At 34.0% G+C, this 20831-nt stretch overlaps 1 protein-coding gene across 4 annotated transcripts in view; it reads left to right on the top strand.

Annotated features, from left to right (window-relative positions):
- The window catches only part of LOC118205916 (UTP--glucose-1-phosphate uridylyltransferase-like), a 137012-nt gene that overhangs the window by 24846 nt on the left and 91335 nt on the right, over nucleotides 1-20831 (top strand). The window contains exons 1-2 of one of the 4 annotated variants that reach the window (XM_085814807.1): nucleotides 1623-1645; nucleotides 1726-1801. The exons of 1 other annotated variant lie outside the window; for it this stretch is intronic. In XM_085814807.1, the coding sequence (XP_085670933.1) occupies nucleotides 1638-1645; nucleotides 1726-1801 (84 nt within the window). In that variant the 5' untranslated portion in view covers nucleotides 1623-1637. Of the gene's footprint in view, nucleotides 1-1615; nucleotides 1646-1725; nucleotides 1802-15597; nucleotides 15735-20831 lie in introns of those variants that run through there. 2 more of the 4 variants (XM_085814811.1, XM_085814809.1) reach the window with 2 other exon arrangements.

Here is a 20831-nt window from a genome sequence, read left to right as displayed (position 1 = left end):
TATCTAAAGCTACGGTGGGTAATGTTGTCAACAAGAAAGGAGAAAAAACTTTAAAATTTTGCTTCACGTGGAAAAGTTGTTCCAAATATATATCCAAGAAAAAAAAAAGGGGGGAATGTTTCGAATGTTGCAAAAGTAAGATCTTTAATGCTAAAAGAAAATCCGCTAAGTCAAAATACAGTTGAAAAACCATTAAAACGTTCTGTCAACTGCAAGCAAAGTGATTAATGCCGATTTGAATCTTAAAAGGAGAACAAACATAATGCGCATCGTCTTTCTTCGCGATATATCGCCGAACGTAGAACGCGCTGCAGAATTCTTTATGAGAAATATTTATTCGGACAAAAATGAAAAAATGTTGTCACAATAGGCGAATCTTGGGTGTACTTAAATGACTGCAATAAAAAAACAGATCCATTTTTTATCATCAAAGAGGAGAAAAAATTTAAAGTTTTTCTAAGGAATTTACGATTGTTGCTGGTTTTTCATAAAACGGCAAATTAAATATAAAGAGAGTGAAGAAAAGTATTATGGTCAACTCTACATATTATAAAAAACTTATTTTATTCCCAATTTTCAAATGAGATATCTTCTCTTTGAACACAGTGTGATCAATCAGTATAACTGCATCAAGACAAAAGCAAGCAGCAAGTCAAAATATATTGTTCATTTCCTGGAAAAAATGGATAAGAAATAGGGACATACCTTTCACTCATACCCCTACTAAATCTCCTGATTTGTACTTTTGCGCTAAAGCGGCTTTTCCAAACGTCGACTTCGCTCGAGACTCCTTGCACTTTGTCGACACTAACTCTCGGTGGTGTCGACTTTGTTCGAGAGCAATGGCATAAAATACCTCTTCCAGTACCTTCAATTCAGGTTGCTGTTTCTAAATACTGTTCCTGTACGTATTTTGGGTTATTTTTGAAAACGTTATTTTGTAAATTTTGGGTTTCATTTATTTATTTTTCGCAGCAGAAAGGCGAATCTAAATCGCTTCGTTTAATACTCCATAACTTTAGACCAGATTTGAAATTATCTTAGGCTTTACTGAATGTATAACTTGTAATTAAAAATATGTAACTTGCAACATTAAAGTTGTGAAATGCTTAAACCTTATCACATACATATGTGATAAGTTTAGTCTTTGTTTCGGCTTACAGCTATAATTTTCTTGAAATTTGAAATAATTTATTTTTAGTTTTTACAATAATGTTAAAGAATTTCAGATGTTTCATTTTCAATTTTATTCCCTTTAGCATTTTAAATCCTTTGAAATAGTCAGATCTGTAAAATGGCGGAATACGTTTGCGATTCACTGTTGAGTGGATCAAATCGCATCATTGTTAAGTAAGCCATTAATGTCGTGGAAAAAAAATAACAAACATAAAAGAGGTGACTGAATTTTTACCGACTCATTTGCCCTCATTCAACAGCAGCTGCGGAGCACTTGTAGTAAGAGTTTAATTTCTGTCTAGGATTTAATTATGTGAAAGTTCAGGATCTGAGTTGAATATTAAAACAGATGGGTTGCTAGAAATAGCAGCTTCAACCACTTTTCGTCATTTAATTATTGGAATGATCCCTGTGTTTCGAAATTTGATCTCACTGACCTCATATTTTAAGAACGATGAATTATGCAAGGGTACGTTTTTATTTTTGACAATTCTTATTTTTATTTCATTTTTTCTAAGTTGACGCAGTTGGCATACTTTTTTAACTCAGATGCAGTGGAACTGGTTTTCTGAAAATTTTAAAGATACTGAAAATTAAATTGCCGATTCCGAATTTGAAGAAAAGGGTAAGTGAATTGAAAAACTTCTAAAAAATAAATAAAAACACAACTAATTCTTAGTTTCCTCGTTTTGACTGAAAATATGTAATTTTACCTTTCTGGAAATTGGTTTGAGCATTTCACAACTATAATGTTGCAAGTTACACATTTTTAGTTACAAGTTATACATTGAGCAAAGCCTAAGATAATTTCAAATCTGATTTTGAAGTTATGGAGTATTAAAAGAAGCGATTTAGAAACAATAAAGACAAATCTTAAGAATTTGTTTTTCGTTTTTTTAATTCGATTTAAATTTTCGATTTCGGTTTAAATATTTTCGATTTAAAAATTTCGATTTATTTAAATAATAAATAATTAAAAATTTAGATTTCGAATTTTCGTTTTTCTATTTAAATAAACATTTATTAAAATCATGAGATGTCTGATTAAAAATCTCAGTACTTTTATAAAATCCTACTAGCCATCATCATTAAAATTATTATGTACTTTTTATTTTTTATGATAACAATTTTAGATGGCTGGCCACGTAAGCCTCTAATTTTTAAAGAAATAGTATAGCAAGTATAAAAATATATATGCCAACCTCTAAAGCTCTGCCAGAAATTCTAAACACATGCTGTTTTTAAATATTTAGTGATTTTGCTACTGAACTGAATTTTATGTCGCATAAGTGCGAGGAATGGGATATTTAATAAATACAGTTAACACTTAAAATTGTAATAATAGAAAGACAAAAACTGTTTATGTTAGCCACCTTACTAAGCCAACTGAATAATGATATCATGAACTGAGAAAAGACTGAAGGGAATATAAAAATGTATGATTACAATTAACACTGCATTGGGAATTCTAAACATATGCTACTATGGCCACTTTAAAAAATTTGTTATTGAACTGTATGTGACGTAAGTGTGAAGAAAACGATGCTTAATAATAAAGCTAAAAAGACGGGGGGGGGAAGATTAGCAAGAATTAGTGCAACAGCAAACTAGTAGACAATCAGCTCAGGGGAACATAAAAAACTTAAAAAAACTTAGCAAAACCTTTTGCGCGAGTTTTAAAATCTGAAACCTTGTATATTATTTTATGTGCTATATTTGTGATAGTTATTTAAATTTTTATTAGTAATTACATCTAAGACAGCTAGCTTTCTATTTTTGACATCATATGTTTTTACTCAGAGCCGAAAGTTATGAAATCTAGAGCTCGCGCAAGAAAATTGAAATGCTAGCGAAAATTAATTACGATTTGTATTCTGTGTTGCCTGAAGAATTTCCTTGTCACTAGTTATTGCCTTCTCTGAGATAGACGTCTGGTTTGGAACTATAATTATATTGGTCAGAGTCCGGCCTTTAACAATAACGTCAGTGATGTTCACCCTGTGTGTATTTTGCTTAAGGAATTTTATGTGGTGTAAGTGCCAATAATGTGATATTTAATAGCTAAAGGTTGATACATAAAAACTTGATAACAAAAAGACAAAAATGTTTTTAGCCCTCTTATTAAGAAAATTCAATATTGGTATAATGAACCGAGATGAGATTGAAAAAATAGAATAATATGTGTAAAATTTAACACTGCATCGGGAATTCTAAAGCATATTGAGCTATGCAGCTTTAAAAATATTTTGACTTTGTTGTGAAATGTTTGTGGCGTAATTACAAAGAAAAGAATATATAATAACAAAGCTAAACAAAAAATTGTGATGGTTTAGCTGGAGTGACAGCAAGGGTAGGCTGGCGAAGAGACAAAAAACATTAACAAACGTTGATATCTGAAACCTTTCCGAATTTTTTAAAATTTTATCTTTTATATCGAATACAAAGTTTCCATAAATACGAGGGTTGGAACTTTAATATTGGCAACACAGCTGAAAAAACGCTACGCAACAAAACCAAAGAATATCGCGTATACCACACGTAAACTACATACCCATCTTACCTCTCAGCAAAAAGACTCGTCCTGCCTACGTCACGCGCATGCGGAGTGACAGGAAGAACGGATCCTTGTATAAGCTCGCGGTCTAATGTAAGTGTTGTCAGGATGTTATCAAAACAAGAACAACGATGTTGGATAAAAATTGAATGTGCCAGAGGTCGTACAGCTCGACAGTGCCATAAAGGGCTTCAAGAGGCTTGCGGGGAATCTGCATTGCCTTACAGAACCGTAGCAAGATGGGTGAAAGCATTCAATGAAGGACGCCAAAACGAGGCAGACATGCTGCGGCCAGGTCGTCCGAGTGTCAGCGATGCAGACGTGCAAGCTGTTGCCGTACTAATGGACAGTGATCGCCGCCAAAAGATTCGTCAGCTGGCCGGACAAACAGGATTAGCGCATACGACTGTGCTGCACATTCTGAAGGAACGCCTGTCCATGAGAAAAATTGCTTCACGATGGGTTCCACATCAATTGACGGAAATGCAGAAATGGCTACGATACGACGCTGCCCGAACCCACCTGGAGCGCTATGAGCGCGGAGGAGATGCTTTTTTACGCCGTATCATTACGCTGGATGAGACTTGGGCCCGATCGTACCAGCCAGAACTGAAACGCCAATGAAATGAATGGCGTCATCACGGGTCACCACAACGTTCGAAATTTCGTCAGAACCCCAGCAATGTGAAAGTTATGGTGATTCTCGTGTACGACTGTGATGGAGTCATCCTAACGCATACCGTTCCCTCACAGCAGACCGTCACGGCTCATTATTACTGCTCATTTTTGGAGCACAATCTCTTACCAGCTTTGAAAAAAACGGCGACACTTTCTGCAGAACGCTCCTCTCATTTTGCATGACAATGCTCGGCCGCATGCAGCGCAAGCTGCGACTCATTTGTTCAAGCGATGGGGCTGGAAAGTGCTTTACCATCCACCATACTCCCCAGATCTAAGCCCTTGCGACTATGACTTAATTCCTAAGATGAATTAACCACTTCCAGGCACTCGCTTCCAAACTGTTCCTGAGATTCTTGCGGCAGTAGACCGGTCCATTCAAACTATCAACAAAACAGGCGCTGCTACAGGTATTCTGCGACTTCCACATCGTTGGAAACGGGTTGTACACAATGCTGGCGACTATATTGAAGGACTGTAAAACATGGTGACATGAATCACTTTTGTATTCCTTGTAAATAAATAGTTGCCACTATTAAAGTTCCAACCCTCGTATAAGTATAGGGTCCAGAAAAAGGTATGAAAAGTTAGATTTCATAATTTTTAGAAAATTGACCTCTTTAAATTTAAAGATGCTGAAACATGAATCCTTGGATTATTTAAAACATTTTTGAAATTAGAGGATATGTCTACGGCCAACGGTTGTGAAAATAAAAGCCGGGTAAAGACCTTTTGGACATAATGTAGGGAACCGTTTCTAAGGGTCCACCAAGCTAAGCACTTTTAAGCTCTCCGAAGAGTTTGGTCTTCTCGAACGTAGTCGTGTTGATGTTTAATACCGATGTTTATTGACAATCTCAAAAGTACTGGCCATTTTTAGTGGCGGTCAACCATGACAGATAGTCTTTGATCACTGTTATTCTTGCGTACTCATATACTATCTACCCGTGTGAGTATTTATAAAAATAATGCCTTCATGAGCATTAAAAAAGTTATCAATCTGCAATAAACTTAAGATAGTGCTACTGATTAGTTTTTATATGAATTAAATTTCCATTATAAATGCATTTATCTACAATCTACTAATATTCAAATATATATTATTTAAATAAATCAATTTATATTCAAATAATACTTATTTGATATAAATTAAGCAATATTGTACTAGAATTATAATAGAATTAAGAAGATTTAGCAATGTAACTATTTGTTACCCTTATACACAAGTTGTTCTCTTTCTTGATACTCCAAGCAATTGTTTAACTTCACCTGATGGTAAAATAAGTCCTGTGTGGAATTTACATATAAAATCCAAACTTTAATTTGTAATAGACCCTCAAGTTACCTGTTTATTAATTTCTTTGTTTCTCCATTCTATTCTCGAAATATTACCTGCGTCATTTCAAATTTAACTTTTGTCATACGATTCTTTTATAATATCTGTAACGCATTTAATTGACATAATGCAAACAATCTTTCAGGAAATTATAATATTAAACAAATTATAGCCTTAATTAAACAATAAGAACAAAACGGAAAGCCCCAAAATTCAGCATTTTTAGAGTTAACTTTTTTTTTTCAAAAGTATGGTGTAAGCTGTTGCCTTTTTGTCTCCAGTGTTAATGCTGCCTATGTGAAATCTGCACGTGAAATTACTGAATATCGAACTGTTGCTTACATCGCTATGTTGTGCTCATTATGCGAATAAGTTATATCTAAATAAAAATGATGAATCAGGCATCCAGCATCATCTGCCTCTTTATGGTCTTCAATATACCGCTAAAATTCTATATTACTACTGTAAATTGTTTTTTCGCAAAATAATGTTATCGTAATGTCGGCATTACAGTTTTCAAGGCATTTAAAAATGATTTCCAAAGTGTTCATATCTTATGAGCCAACTGCATTAAAAAAAAGAAACACGTCAACGCCTGAAATTTTACTTCCAGTTTTATATTTGATTTTGAAAATATTATTTTTATTTAAAATAGTATTTTTGTTTATTCGTGTAAGCATCCTAATTCTTGTTGCCTATTTATTCCGCCCTGCTTCGATAATTCTTGAACTTGAACTTGACCTTTAATGTGTGCACTTTTCAAATCACGTGTACATCAGCTGAGTGATTTTGCAAGGTCCTGCCTCTATCAGTGATGAGACGGTTTGTTGGTTAATAGATTATAAAAAAGCATACGAGAGAGACCTGCTGATTATTTATGAGAATGCAAATAGCTACGGTGGTGGTAGCTGTGAGTGGAAATCACATGTTTTTTTTATTAAAACAAATGCTTTCATAAATGAATTTAATGAAAGATTGCACTAAATTATTGGCACTTAAAATAGACTTGAATCTGTTAAGGGGATGACAAGCTAAATATATATCGGGTCCACAAAACTTCTTACTCGACCCCTGTTTTTGCAACCACTGGTAGCAGACGTATACTTTTAGTTGCAATAATGTTTTAAATGACGTAAATATTCATGTTTTGGCATTTTTAAATTTAAAGAAATCAATTTTGTAAGAATTATGAAATCTAACTTTTATATGTTCCTCCGATTCCTATGCTTGGGAAAACTTTGTACTGGTTATTAAAAAATAAAACACAAAATCTTCGACTCCCGTACGACAAAAACCGACCGAGATATTTGATATTAAAAATATTGATAAGTGCAAAATGTTTGCATTTGTATGTAAATAAAACTAAAATATCATTTAGTAAAAGGTTTTTGATGCTAAGATATTAAGTGACGAGCAATTCTGTGCTGACTTGCGAAAACATTTTGAACAAAAATAATTTTTTCAAAATAAAATTTTATTCAGTGAATCTTGCAGATTTGTGTTCTACTGAGGCTTCAGTACTGGGACTTAGCCAACTAATAATATTATTTCCATTAATTAAAAATAAAAAAATATTTCTAGTTTAATAAGTTTTTGTTAATTATATTATTGTTCTGAAGTAATAATACTTCATGAAAATATTAATAACGAATTTTTAGATTTTAAAAATGTATAAGTTACTTGCTTGACAATTTTTATCAAATGTCACAAAACTATGAATAAAGACACTAGTAAATCACAAAGGCATATTATTGAACCGCATTAAAGAAGGAAAAAAAAAAAAAATCAACGTCTTTCGCGTATCCCTTAACGAGACTTTGTTATTATAGAATACACCTAACTTCTTCCTTGAGAATTTATGAGCCCCTTGCTTTCCTCCAAATATTCTCGCAATATTGCAATGGTAATAATTCATTAACATAAAAGTAATAAACTGAAATGAATAATGTCAGGAAAATATAAGAGGTTCTTTTTCACAGAATGACAATTTTAAGGTTGGTTTAAACAAATCTCCGTTAAAAAGATCCGATATCCAACAGTGCCTGTCATTTCTTTTAGAGAAGCAATATTTTACGAGTCCTTGAAAGCCTTTTACGTGGGTTATTATGTTCTCTTTGATATCGTTTGTTACTCGAAGTCTATTTTGCTGACAATAATTTGTAAAGTGCCTTGAATATTTTAGTCTGATTTTTTTTAATGCACGATTTCCCTCTTTGCAACTTGTTGAGCATAGAATCGGTTTCGTCCGGTGCTCTGAAAACAGTTTAGAACTGATCAGTAATTCTAAACTTGGTTTATTTATTTTCCGAAAAAATATCAACTAATTATGCAAATCCTTGGAATCATTCATCAATATGAAATTTCAATCTCATCAGAAATAGATGGTCTCCAAAAATGTGCTTGCTCAAACACCAAATTACATCTCTTATCCACTAGTATTTTCTGTTATGTGCGAAAAATTATTTTTTAACTATAAAATCATTTTCATATTAACAAAACTTTACGTTTAACGAATTTAAACCAAAATTCAATACTGAAGCTGGTTTGAGCACTGCAATCTCAAGAATAGAACTACGTAATTGAATTGATGGTTCACTCAAACCTGAAAATACAGTTATCTGTATATGGTATCTTAGAGTAGAGAATGAAAGGGAGTGACTACATAAGATGCATAGCGTTAAGACGCTATGCATCTTATGTTTAGTTCCAGACCACGAAAAAAGTATTCCTAGAGAAACCCTTACCTTAAGTACCAAAATGTAAGTGTATGGCAGTAAATTCATTTAGTAAAGTGAAGACCGGATTGAAAATACCTCTAAATGATATGAAAAGAATCTAGCAATATGATAGGTGTTATTACATTGTTTTGAACACATTGCAGCTAGGAAAGTCACATCGGAAATAATCGAAATTGCTTTTCATTTATCTAATGCCGAATTTAAATTTCCTGAATATTTTGTAATAGCAGAAAGCATTTATATTAGAAAATTTATAAAATCATTTTATTTTCCACCATTACTACTTATTTTTTCCAGTACCTCTGACTAAGACCAGAGGTAACCCCAGGGGCACGTGTACCACAGGTTGGGAACTGCTGGAGTAACCGACTTCTGATTGCAAACCGGAAATGTCAAATATCGCAGATTTTGAAATTAAATATTTCTGCCAATTTTTGTCGTAAGACCAGAGGCGTAGCTAAAGGGGGGAAAGGGGGACATCTGTTCCCGGGCGCAGAATCCAAGGGGCGCCAAACTGAGGTTACGACATTTTAGAATTAAATGTTTTCCATTCTTGGCAAGCAGTAGGGGGCGCGAAATCTTCAGTTGTCCCTAGGCGCTGAAAACCCTAGCTACGACTCTGTGTAAGACAGCTCCTTTGTGTGCCTTATTTCCCTACTCCTTTGTCTGCCTATACGTTATTACGAATACAAAAATTTCTTAAAAGGACCGAGCGAACTTATAAAAAGTTAGATTTCGTAATTTTTACAAAACTGATTTCTTTGAATTTTAAAACGCCAAAGCATTAATATTTGCGAATTTAAAACATTTTTGTAAGCCTAAGTGTATGTCTTATGACCAACGGTAGAGAAAGTAAAGGCCGGGTAACGACTTTTGTAGACACAGTGTATGTTCTCGGAATCTATTTCTTAACACTTACGTGAGTAGAAATGCTTCGAAATCATTTAAAGCTATGAATCATTGTCCAAAATATAATATAAACGTAGCGAAAACAGTTTTTAAAATCATGCACTCAAGCACAATATTAAGAGAATTCGCAAATCTTGTCTATTTTTAAGAAAAGTATATAAACAGAGGTACTAATCATGCCACCGAGGAATTATGAAAATATTCAGAGTCCAATACGTAAGCGTACATTTGCGTCTGTACAGAACTGTGATTGTGGAGGGGATAAGAACACAGGAGGGGTTTCAGTCATTTGTAGGCTCGTACCCCTTCGCGACATTCGCTGTGTTTCTCGTAAGAGTTGGGTAAATTTTATAAGGTGTCAAGTAAAATGAGTAGCCACGAACGTATGGATGCCAGGATAAAATGGAGAATTGTTAGCAGATTGGAAGCAGGCGATTCACAAGCACAGGTGGCTAAAGAGCACATTATAACGCCCAGTATAGTCTGTAATTTGTGGAAACGGTCTCAGGGCACTGCATTCATATCAAGAAGATCTGAAGAAGGTCGACCAAGATCATCAATGGCGAATGACGATTGTTGCTTGAAACTTTCAGGGCAGCGACTTACAACTGATACAGCTTTTAAACTCTCCCGTGAACTGTATACTGCTACTGGAACCCGAATTTCACGTTTTATTAGTTGTCTGAATGCTTCATGAGATAGGGCTGTATACCAGAAGTGTGTCCCGCTCACTGCACCACACATGAGAAGTACGTTTAGCGTGGTGCAGACAGCATGCGCCTTGAACCAGACTTGGAGCAACTTGCTTTTTGCAAATGAAATCGAGATTCAGGCTGAACAGTGATTCTCAGCGTACCTGTATCTGAAGAGAGTTTAGAACACGATACCAACCCTCCCTCATCATGGAAAAGGATCATTACTGTTGTGGGGATGTAATAGTTTGGACAGACATTATGTCAGATGCCCGCACAGTCCTGCCTATGTTTGAAAGAGGCTTTCTGACAGCTGAGGTATTAAGAGGAGATGGACTAATTTTCAATTCGATATCACAACTTAGATTTGGACATCCCTGCAGTATGAGTTTTACTGATAATCATAAAATGACATTAATAGCATAAATTACGTACATAAATAATCTTTCTCTGTTAAAGATGCATATTTATACCAAATTTCTTTCAAATCTGTCCATTAGCTTTACAGAAATTCAAAATAACGTGGAAATTCTCTTAATTCTTAGTGTAATATTTGGAAGCAAATAGCTGGTAAAATGAATTACACCACTGATTCCACATTTTTTTAAGTAATTTTAGTTTTTTTTTAAGTAATTGAATTTTGACGTAGATGCTATCGAACTAAAAGTAAATATCATATTTTAAAATAATTGGTTTTTCTAAAATGTTACCAAAACAAAATAATTAAATAGTTAATATGAATTCATAGAGATGTTTTCAAGCAAGCAAACGTAATAATAAAGGCTTGGATTGAGACACATTGGAAAAAATTTTGTCATTTATGTTATGTAATTTTATGTTGTGAAACTATCTTCTGGGAAATTCACTTGAAAATAAATCTTGTCTTCTTGAAAGTTCTGAACTCATTTATTACATTTTTCTTGGAGAAAACGATATATCAGCAAAAGTTTTGGCGTTCACTCATTTCTTACTTTAAAAATTTGAAAGTATAGTTCCAGATTCTTCCGTTCAAAGATTTAATTACTTATTCTAATGCATGTTGTATATCGCAATATTTAATGGGTTAGTAGAATTTACGTTTTACTGGCCTCAGTTTAAACAGCATGTAACTGTACAGAACAAAGAATCGTAATTTTCTGATAGCAGCTTTTATCTTGCTTTACTTAAAACGATAAGGCCTATCGAATTTACATTCAGAGATTAATGCAGCCAACTCCTGTAACATTTGTCAACTTTTCTTTGAACAGCATTTTGCGATAACTTTATACGACATTTGTAAATGGTTGATTTGAAGATTTCGCGAGCCCAAAAATCGAGCACTGAGAAATTTGTTAGCAAAATGATAGTGCGAAAATTTTGGTAACAATATTGTAGTAATTTTATCCTCGAAATGAAAAACAAATCTCTATATTCGCAAGATCGAATGTAAGATTCATGCTAAAAATTTCGAAAAAATTCGTAAAATCCCCTTGGGCGAATTTCTCTCTATTTACAATATTGTTATACTGCGAGGTACAATTACAGCACAAATATGGTGCAATACATAATTGTCTAAGATTTACAATATAAGGATTTCGATATATTACACAAAATATTCGCCTTCCCTAGGCTCCTACTATTATAACAATTTTGCTAAAATTTCGCATCCGAAAACTAACGCTTATATTAAAAAAATAGATACTAAGGAGCAATGCGTAGAACTAGAATGCAACTAAATGCGTGCTTTAGGATGCGTTTATATAGAGTGACTCATCTACCAGCAGAGAAGACCGCTGAATGCTTTTAGCTCAACAGAGCTCCGAAACCGGGTGAACGGATTTGCTGCGTGGGCGTTTTCGCGGCTTTCCTCATGTGTCATGTAGATGCGAGTCACTTTTCCTTGAAACGTTGTTCACGATCGTAGCTGATTTTTAGTCCTTCTCAGATGCTTTATTTTGACTTATTAAACATCACATAAGCCACACTTTGTAAACATTATTGTGTAAATGCTATTGTACAGGTTAATTATAATTGAAGTTCCACTTTGAAAAGGCTGTAAAAAAGAACCGTTGGTCAGAATGGCTTGAAATGAAATTTGACCCGAATATACATGAAACAACGAGAATTTGTCTGGGGAAAAAAAAATCAACAGATAGCTCTGCACTGGTTATAATATACTATTTAAAAGATGTGACATTCACACTACATATCAGACTTAATAAAAACACCGATTCCCGTTATTTTGCGTCTGAGGAGCTCGTTATTACTGTCAATAAAGGATCAGGCTCTGCTATTGAAGCTTTTTTTTTTTTTTAAGAACGGTGACTGGGTTATGTTTGGGTATTGATAGAACACTACAGATTGTTCACTTCCAACTGAGCAAAAAATTGTCTGGTAAAAGTTTGTCGTATTGGTAGGTCAGCAGGAAGCAGTTCATGAATATGCTTAATTTTAAATACATAACGTTGCAGGTTGTTTCTTAAAATTTTGAAACCATGCCTATAGGCATGTCTAAAGATCGGGCAATTCCTTTGCAAATTCCCACACCACTTTTTATCTTAGAATGCTGTAGCCCCATCTTCACCGACGTAGAAGTAATTCCTTTCCCTTTTTAAAGATCTCATGTCAAATGACCCCGTCTCTTCAAATTTTTAATCATCTTTCTTTGAAAGCTTCACAAGCACAGACTGACAGAGTCATCAAGAGCTTCCCAGACGTAGACATGTACTCTGTGTTTTTATTGAGTCTGGTACGAGTCGTGCGATACTGCTGTGTTGTTCTGGGTATCTATTGCCGTGGCAATATTTCCCAGACGTTCAAAGTAGAAAGTCCTAAGCAGTGTAAAAACCAGTGTGAAACCTGGTACGAGTCGTGCCGTTATCGTACAGGTCAGGTCTTTTAATTAGTCCATTATGATAAATACAGAGCCATCTATTGATGAAATATTGAACTTTTTTTTTTTTTGCCAGACAAATTCCCTTTGCTTTATGTATATTCAGTTCAAATTTCAAGTCATTCTGACCAGTGACATTTTTAACAGCTTTTTGAAAGTAGAACTTTAATTATAATAATCACCCTGTACAATAAATGTTTCACTGTTTTACACGGTCCGTAATAAACTCATATTTAACAATCTTGTCATTACGTTATATCGCTACGATGCGAGCACCGCCTGTGATACAATAAGCACTGATGAATCGATATCTCCTATGACTACTAAGAACATATAGTAAATTTGAGTTTCAGAAAGCAGCACCTTCTTATACTCTGTATCAGGTGGAGAACATAGATAAAACAAAAAGACGAAAGTACAAGTCAAGTGGCCGTCATCAGTCGACGAATAAGGCGAGTTTCTGGTCGAAGGCCCAAATCAGTGAACTGAAGAATCTAATATGAGTAAAAAAATGTTAAGGATGGAGAATGTCAGATGGATATTTGTGCTTTTCTCTGAGAAATGGAGAACATCTAAGAGAGTTGATGCAGTTGTTAGGATGAAAGAGAAATGAATAGAAAAAAATTCTGAAAAGTTTTTGAATATAATCTTGAATTGTATCTAATTTGCGATCACGGTGGATATACGAATTTGGAATAAACCATGGCGCGTTGATAATCCGAGTGCTTTGTTTTGAAGAACTTGGATGTGTTGAAGGTGAGTTTTGGCAGCTTGGCCCCAGGCAGGAACTAGCATGGAGTAATGCTAGTGATATCTCCTGTTAGATTTCGCATAACAATTCAGGTGCCTGTTCTTTCTAGTAGATATTTTGACCATACTTCTCTCTCCCCCCTCACAATCAGGAAATCTTAAGAGACACCTTTTACTCCGACAGCCTGGAAGATTAGATCTACAAATAGATAGTCAAACTCATCCTGCGGTAAAATAACTACCCTGGCTGTAATTGATTATTCCACTTCTTGATTATAGTCCCTGTTGAAAACCGGTACATTAAATTACCTGTGCATTATTAAAATACAGAAAATTCATTATGTAGAAAAATAAGTCCTTATCAAATAAAAACAGAGAGAAATAAGTTTACAAGTTTGCAGAAATGGGTAAAAGATGGATACAAATTTAGAGAACATAAATTCTACTGATGGGAAGGAATTTGTTCTTGACGGGATCATATGTTTTCGGATGGATTAGTTAATCATGACAAGCGGCAGGTGTTTTTCTCGATATTTCTATGCTATTAAAAAGAAGGTATTTAATACAAGTGACAGCACTGGCAGAAGCAAAATGCAACAAACGTTATCTTAGCTCGAATTTTTGCAGAGTTTAGGAACTATTTTGCGAGTATAAGTTTGTCACAAATATCAAGTAAATCTCCGAATATCAAATTTGTTTTCCCAGCTTCATATAATTTATTATAATTTTTTTTAGTTAAGTAATTTTAATACTGCAGTTATTAGAATACACGTCGAGAAATTTACTGCAAAATATCCTATTTGAAAATTTGAAGCTTAGGTGGGATATTGGCTTAACACTTAGGTGTTTGTAACGAACAGCCAAATTTTCAAAATAAGAAATTAAAAACTTACTTTCAGAATATTAACGTTGGAAACGATGGATCAATGTTTGGCACATCTTTAGTATTACTATGCCAAAACTATAAATCTATAAAATCCTTATTTTTCTGCAAATACTTTGAAATGAAATGGCTGTATGACTTCTAAATAATAAACATTTAGCAATGGCTCTCTGTAAATAAATTCCTATTAATAGCTGCACCTGAAAAACAATAACAAATATTAAAAGCGAAAACAAATACTCAGATTACTTGCGTTTTTATTTACAACATTTGGAGGAATTAGCTAAGGCTACAGAAATAAATATCTCCCCTGACTTTGCATTAGGTATTTATTACCTTTTTGATTTAACCATCATGGATTCCCCAGCGATTTTATAAACAAAACTGTGTGCGATTAGTAAATAATTTATTAGTAGATAGTAGTCTGAATAATTGAAGCTTTTATACAAAAAATGTGCGTCTTTCTCTTTTGGCATAACATAATTCATCGAAAAAGAACGCACTAAATGAAGTGAAAACACGAAAAAATTAAGATTCGCGATTTTGACACGATGCTTAAAACGGCAGGGAAAACTGCAATAAAACGGTATTGCACAGTCTCCTATGTCTGGGACAAGTCAAACGGATAAATGCGGAGTCGGTAATTAACTGTTGAATATTTTACCAGTCTGCTGTATGGCTGTCTGAACTATGTCTACGTATCAAGATACAGTGTGGTTGGGTAGCATTTTTTCCTGTTTTAGTATTCTTTATTTAAAAATAAAATGATACGTAATAGTTAAAACGTTTTCGCATACTGCTCCATTATAATTAAAATTTAGAATAATGATCAGGGTTATAAGAAATGAAAATATTCTTTTCGCTATCTTAAACCTAACAAAGTACGAACGAATATGATGTACTTTTTTCTATCTGGATGTTACACTCGGTGCGCGAGATATTGGCCAAGGACGCGAGGACATCAGCGTTTTTATCTGACCATTTTTTTATTCCTTTTTTATTTTTTTTTTATCATAAGAGAGCGTCTCATTCTCATTGCATTTGCTTTTCGCGACTGCAACTCGATCCATTCGAACTCCTGTCGCTCTCAAAATGCTCGGGAATCACTTGGGAATGGATATGCAAAAGGGAACTCATCTGAATGTTGTAAGTGGATTTCTTTCAAGATTTGTCAGCTTTTGCATCATTAAGAGTTCTTTTATTTATTTTTTACACTTATCTTCGATGCTTTTCTAAAGTAGACTGGTTTTAACATATAATATCTTTTACTGTTAAATATTTTCGAAATTTGTCAATGGAAGAAGGGGTGGTAGTTGAAAGTGCCAACTCCCCTTTTTAGCCACTATCGTATGTTTATTATTTTAACATTCTGTAACATCGTTTTTCAGCATAACATTAGATGGGGCATATTTATTGCAGTACATATCAGTCTTTAATAAAATATTGGTCTTAATTTGCAATAGAAATTCGATGACTTCCAATTTAATTATCTTGACATCATTTTACATACTTTATTTTAATGTTCAATAGTCAAGGGTACTTATTAATAAAAGCCTGAGTGTTAAAAAAGATTAGTCATAATGAGTTTATATGTCACTTTATGCTTTTATCTCATGCTTGCTTTGTAAGTAAAAAAAAACGAGCGTTTTAATTTGCGGTTCAGATTCATGCCGCTCTCACGTATTTGGATGTAATAAAAAATGCAATATAAAAATAATTATCCATATTTTATAATTAAATACCAGTTTTACGTTTTATTTATAGGATATAACATTCCATTTTGTCAAATAGATATTGTATAAAAATAAATTATTAAAATTAATTTCATATTTATTCTGATGGCAGGCTTTTTTATTATTTCACATTAGACTCTGCAATAAGCTGAACTACTATCGAGTCATTTCAAACTAGAATTTGTAATGAGAAACAAAATAAATCTCTGTATTTTTAGCGTATTGAATTTTCTTAACAAAAGTAAACAAATGTAAATATTCAAGTATATTTGCAGATGTATTCCCTTAACAGCCGAGGAGATTAAATTACATAAACACTGGCAGTTTATCTTGATTTGTTTTTCCGTCATTGAATGTGATCAGTGAACAATGTTTTTCTTTTCTTTTTCCATGTGTAGTGAGCGGTTACATCTCTGAACACTGGCAGTTTGAGCCGGATTCAAATCCAGACGAACTGGCCGGCTACATGTTAGATGACTCGCGGTTTCTATATTGCAAAGTGGTCACAAACCACTTCCTTTTAAAATGTCCTGAGCGAAGACATTCCTTGCTTTAAACCAATAGGCTTCGCGAGCTATGCCATAATCGCTTTTAGAACTCTTGGATTGAAAAATTTTCATGTAAATTGAAGATGTCCGTATAATTGAATTGTCCTACCTCCATTTCTTCGGATAAGAAAATCAATGCATTTTTTTTAATGATTATATAAGGTATTTCTCTTGCCTTCCTAGCGTGCCTTCGTGATATAGTGGTTCTGCCCGCTGGGCCGGTATTCCAGACGCCCGTGATTCGATTCCCGGCGAAGCCGTTGTTCATTTTTCATCTTGCCTGCTTCCGAAAAATACCTAATGTCTCTACAGTGGCGCTCGAACTAAAATGGTGGTGGATAATGATTCTCCTCGCCCAGGATTTGGCGATTGTGTTCCCTAAAAACCCCAGTCGCCCTTTAAAAGGGGGAGTATATAAGGTATTTCTTCCGCTTTCCTAGCGTGCCTTCGTGGTGCAGTGGTCTGCACGCTGGGATGGGCCAGAGATCCGTGGTTCGATTCCTGGCGAAGGCGATTGCTCATTTTTCATTTCTCCTGCTTCCAAAAATATACCTAATGTCTCCACAATTATCATTTTTCTTACAGATGATTCATTACTAAATTCATTGTCACTGTCTAGCCTTCACTTTTTAGAAACAAATATAAAATTTCTTCTGTTAACTTGATTAATACTAGTATAAAATTAATTGAATTTTAATGAATTGTATTTTAAAAATGTAAGTGTATTGGTAGTAACATATGCTAAAAAATTGTTTTAATGTATAAAAGTGGTCTACACTTGATAAATATTTGAGACACGCTGTGTGCACTAAACAGTTTCTAGATATTTGCTGCAACGCTCGTAGCAGGCTTTTGGATGAATTCCTAGGGTTGCCACAATACTCTGAGGAGATTAAAGCGATGGCTGATATTTTTTGGAATGTATCGCCAGGTACTGACTAATACTCAAGTACCCCTTGTATTACGTTTGGGCTGGTTTTATTTGATTATAGCAAAGCTCTCGAGGACTATCTGCCTAGGAGGAGGTATGCCTTCGTGGAGGATTTTCTAAGGGAACAGTCTGGTATGCGCGTAGCGCATTTGGGAAAAACACGAAAAGGGCCATGGAGAGAGGTCATTCGCCGGGATTCGAACAATTGACCGACCTACCTATGTTCAGTGACTTTACCGCTCGGTTATTACGTCTCTATTGTTATAAAACTAAAAAAAAAAAAAAAAAAAAAAAAAAAAAAAACACGTGTGTCATTATGAGTGTACAGAATGATGCTATTGTAGTTCACTGCTTCTTGAAAATCACAAAGATCAATCATGTCAAATTAACAGCGAAATGATTATTTAATACAAAAAGAGAAGAGATTATTGCTATACAAATAAATCAGTAACTTATTATATAGGCTTTTTCTAGTTGTCAAAACATCGACAGAAGAAAATGACAATTTCAAAAGTTGTGTCTGTTACCTTCTAGCTGCAGGCAACTTAAGTTTTGATTTGGATTATGTTTCCAATTATGTTATTGCATTACGCAAAAACCACGGAGATGCTACGCAAGAAAGATATAATGTACTATAATTTACAATAAAATATTAAATGCTAAGGAGATGCCATTATATTAGTAAGTGAATTCAAAGTCAGACAGGCTGCAAAATTTTTAAGCGATTAAATTATTTAACAAAACACACGAAACAGCTTTTCCGTTATTGGACAGAGCACCAGTAATCAAATGGTAAAATCGCTGAACACCGGTAATTTGATCTGAGTTTAAATGCGGCGAATGGGATGACTGCGGTTTTGTGGTTTTACCCCATATGTAACGAGAATACGAGCCAATTTGTCTAAAACAGTCTTTCATGAATGTATTTTTTTCTTAAGAGAGCCCATTATCAGCCGAGCGGTAAAATCACTGAAAACTGGTAGTTCAGTCTGGGGGTTCGAATCCAAGCGAACGAGCTGCATGCATGGGCTTTTTCGTGGTTTTCCCGAAGCGTAACGTGTACACGAGCCAGTTTCTTTTACAGAGTCCTCCACTAAGGCATTCCTTCCCTCGAGTCCTTTGCCATAACCAAATAAGCTAAAATCTTTTCCTAAGTTTATTAGTTTTTGCATGCCTTGCTGTAGTCAAAATAATCCAATCCATTACAGGATTATGAAAATGCTTTTTTTTTAATATCATTGTTCTTGTTTCAAAAATAAGTATAATTAAAAAAGGCGTTATTCTACTTTGTGTGTTGAAATAACCAACTAGGACTTACAACTAATCATGCAGTGTTGTTTTTTAGTTTTATTATAATTAAACTGAGCAAAGCAAATTTTTTTTTTGTATTTAAACAAAACGCGTATGTTGTTGTTTTTCAACTAAAATTAAAACCAAAACATTCCTTTTTTTATCGATTTAAAATAATAAAATTATAAATATAACACACATTAACATTTTGGTATTAAGTGTTTTTAATAATTATTCCATTTTACTGAAAAAAGTTAATTAAATTAATGAAAAAAAGTGAAATTAACCACCAGCTTAATTTTACTTACAGAAAATAGTATTTGAAGGCTTCACGAAATGTTAAAGAGCTATTTCATTGTGCAATCTTTCTTAAACTCTCTGTGCGTTGTTGGCAGCACAACTAAGATAACGCAAGTTCACGTTCCAGATCTCATAAATCACTAGTCAACTTGTTATGTTTTCCTTCTGCAAAGAGTATAAAAGAACTACGACATAGCTATCGCCTGACTACAATACAAAGAAAGACTTTTATCCTCAACGGTAACTATTAATGTAATTTCCCTTACTGAAGGACTAGAAAATATATTTTTTTCATCTCAGCAACGTTACTTAAAAATGATGCTCTGCATTGTGACTGCCTCAGATACGTTTTATGAATCATTATTTTAATACGCTGTCGATAAAGTACTGAAAATTATTAATATTATTAACCCATCCACAACCGGCGCCTATTATATCCGGCATCCACGAAGTGCATTACATTGTCTAGTGACTGTTGCAAGAACGATACTGCATGAGGACTTTCTAACAAAACCTGGCTCGTAAGCGCGTTACCCACGGAGAAAACTACGAAAAACGCTCACGCAGAGGGCCTGCCCGCCCGGAATCGAAGTACCAGTGTCCAATGATTTTGCCGCTCAGCCGCCGGTGAGCGCTTTGTGATTACTGAATGGCAAAATGTTGCGTGTAAGTCATTTAGTGCTACGAACCTCTCGTGTAACCAAGATAAGATAGGACTCAAAATTTTCCTTTCTTTTGAAACACCCTGTATTACATTTCAAGCCTGAAATTTAAGGACATAAATATTTTACTTAAAAATGTTTATTTAAAAAGGTATCAACTGAATTTCTTACATGTAATTTGATATTAGGGTTTGGTGTTAACCCAGTTTAACTAAACTAACCACATGCGAGAATGGCGCCAATGTATATCTTTAAATTTCGGATATTTTATAGTTTGTGTTAATTTGTTTCCCTTAACATTCTGATTGAAATGTCGGTTAATATCTTTCTCATTTTAGTCCTGTTTTCACTAAATACTAGCGAAATAAAAGTGCAAGTAAAGCAAAGAGTTTTGCTCACAAGGACTGTGCGATCAGCCCCCAGCAATATGAAGAAGCGCATTTATAACTTTTAAGTGATATCTAGTAAGTGTTTTGCTTGTTGCTCTGCAAATAAGATCAAACCTGATATCCGCATTTAGATCTCATATAAAAGAAGATAAAATACGTTAAAATTTTGTTTTTGAGTCTTTCGTGAATGAACGACCTTGATATTCATACTTGACTTTTATCTTTTTTATTTGTGTCTAGATAACTATACCTAATGGTTTCTTTTTAATCCTTTCTACAATTCCTCTGTTTTAATACTTTTTCTGCGTAATGTTAAGTAATGTCGCAGCAATTCAAAATTTAAAATTGCGAAGCATCATTTTTTATAGTTGACTGTCGTTAAACTGATGT

This window comes from Stegodyphus dumicola, chromosome 4 (assembly GCF_044657685.1).
Source record: "Stegodyphus dumicola isolate Sdum_Otavi_A_Nest chromosome 4, ASM4465768v1".
NCBI classification, from domain to species: domain Eukaryota; kingdom Metazoa; phylum Arthropoda; class Arachnida; order Araneae; family Eresidae; genus Stegodyphus; species Stegodyphus dumicola.
The sequence above is the reverse complement of the archived record's forward strand: the minus strand, read 5'-3'. Positions and strand labels throughout refer to the sequence as shown.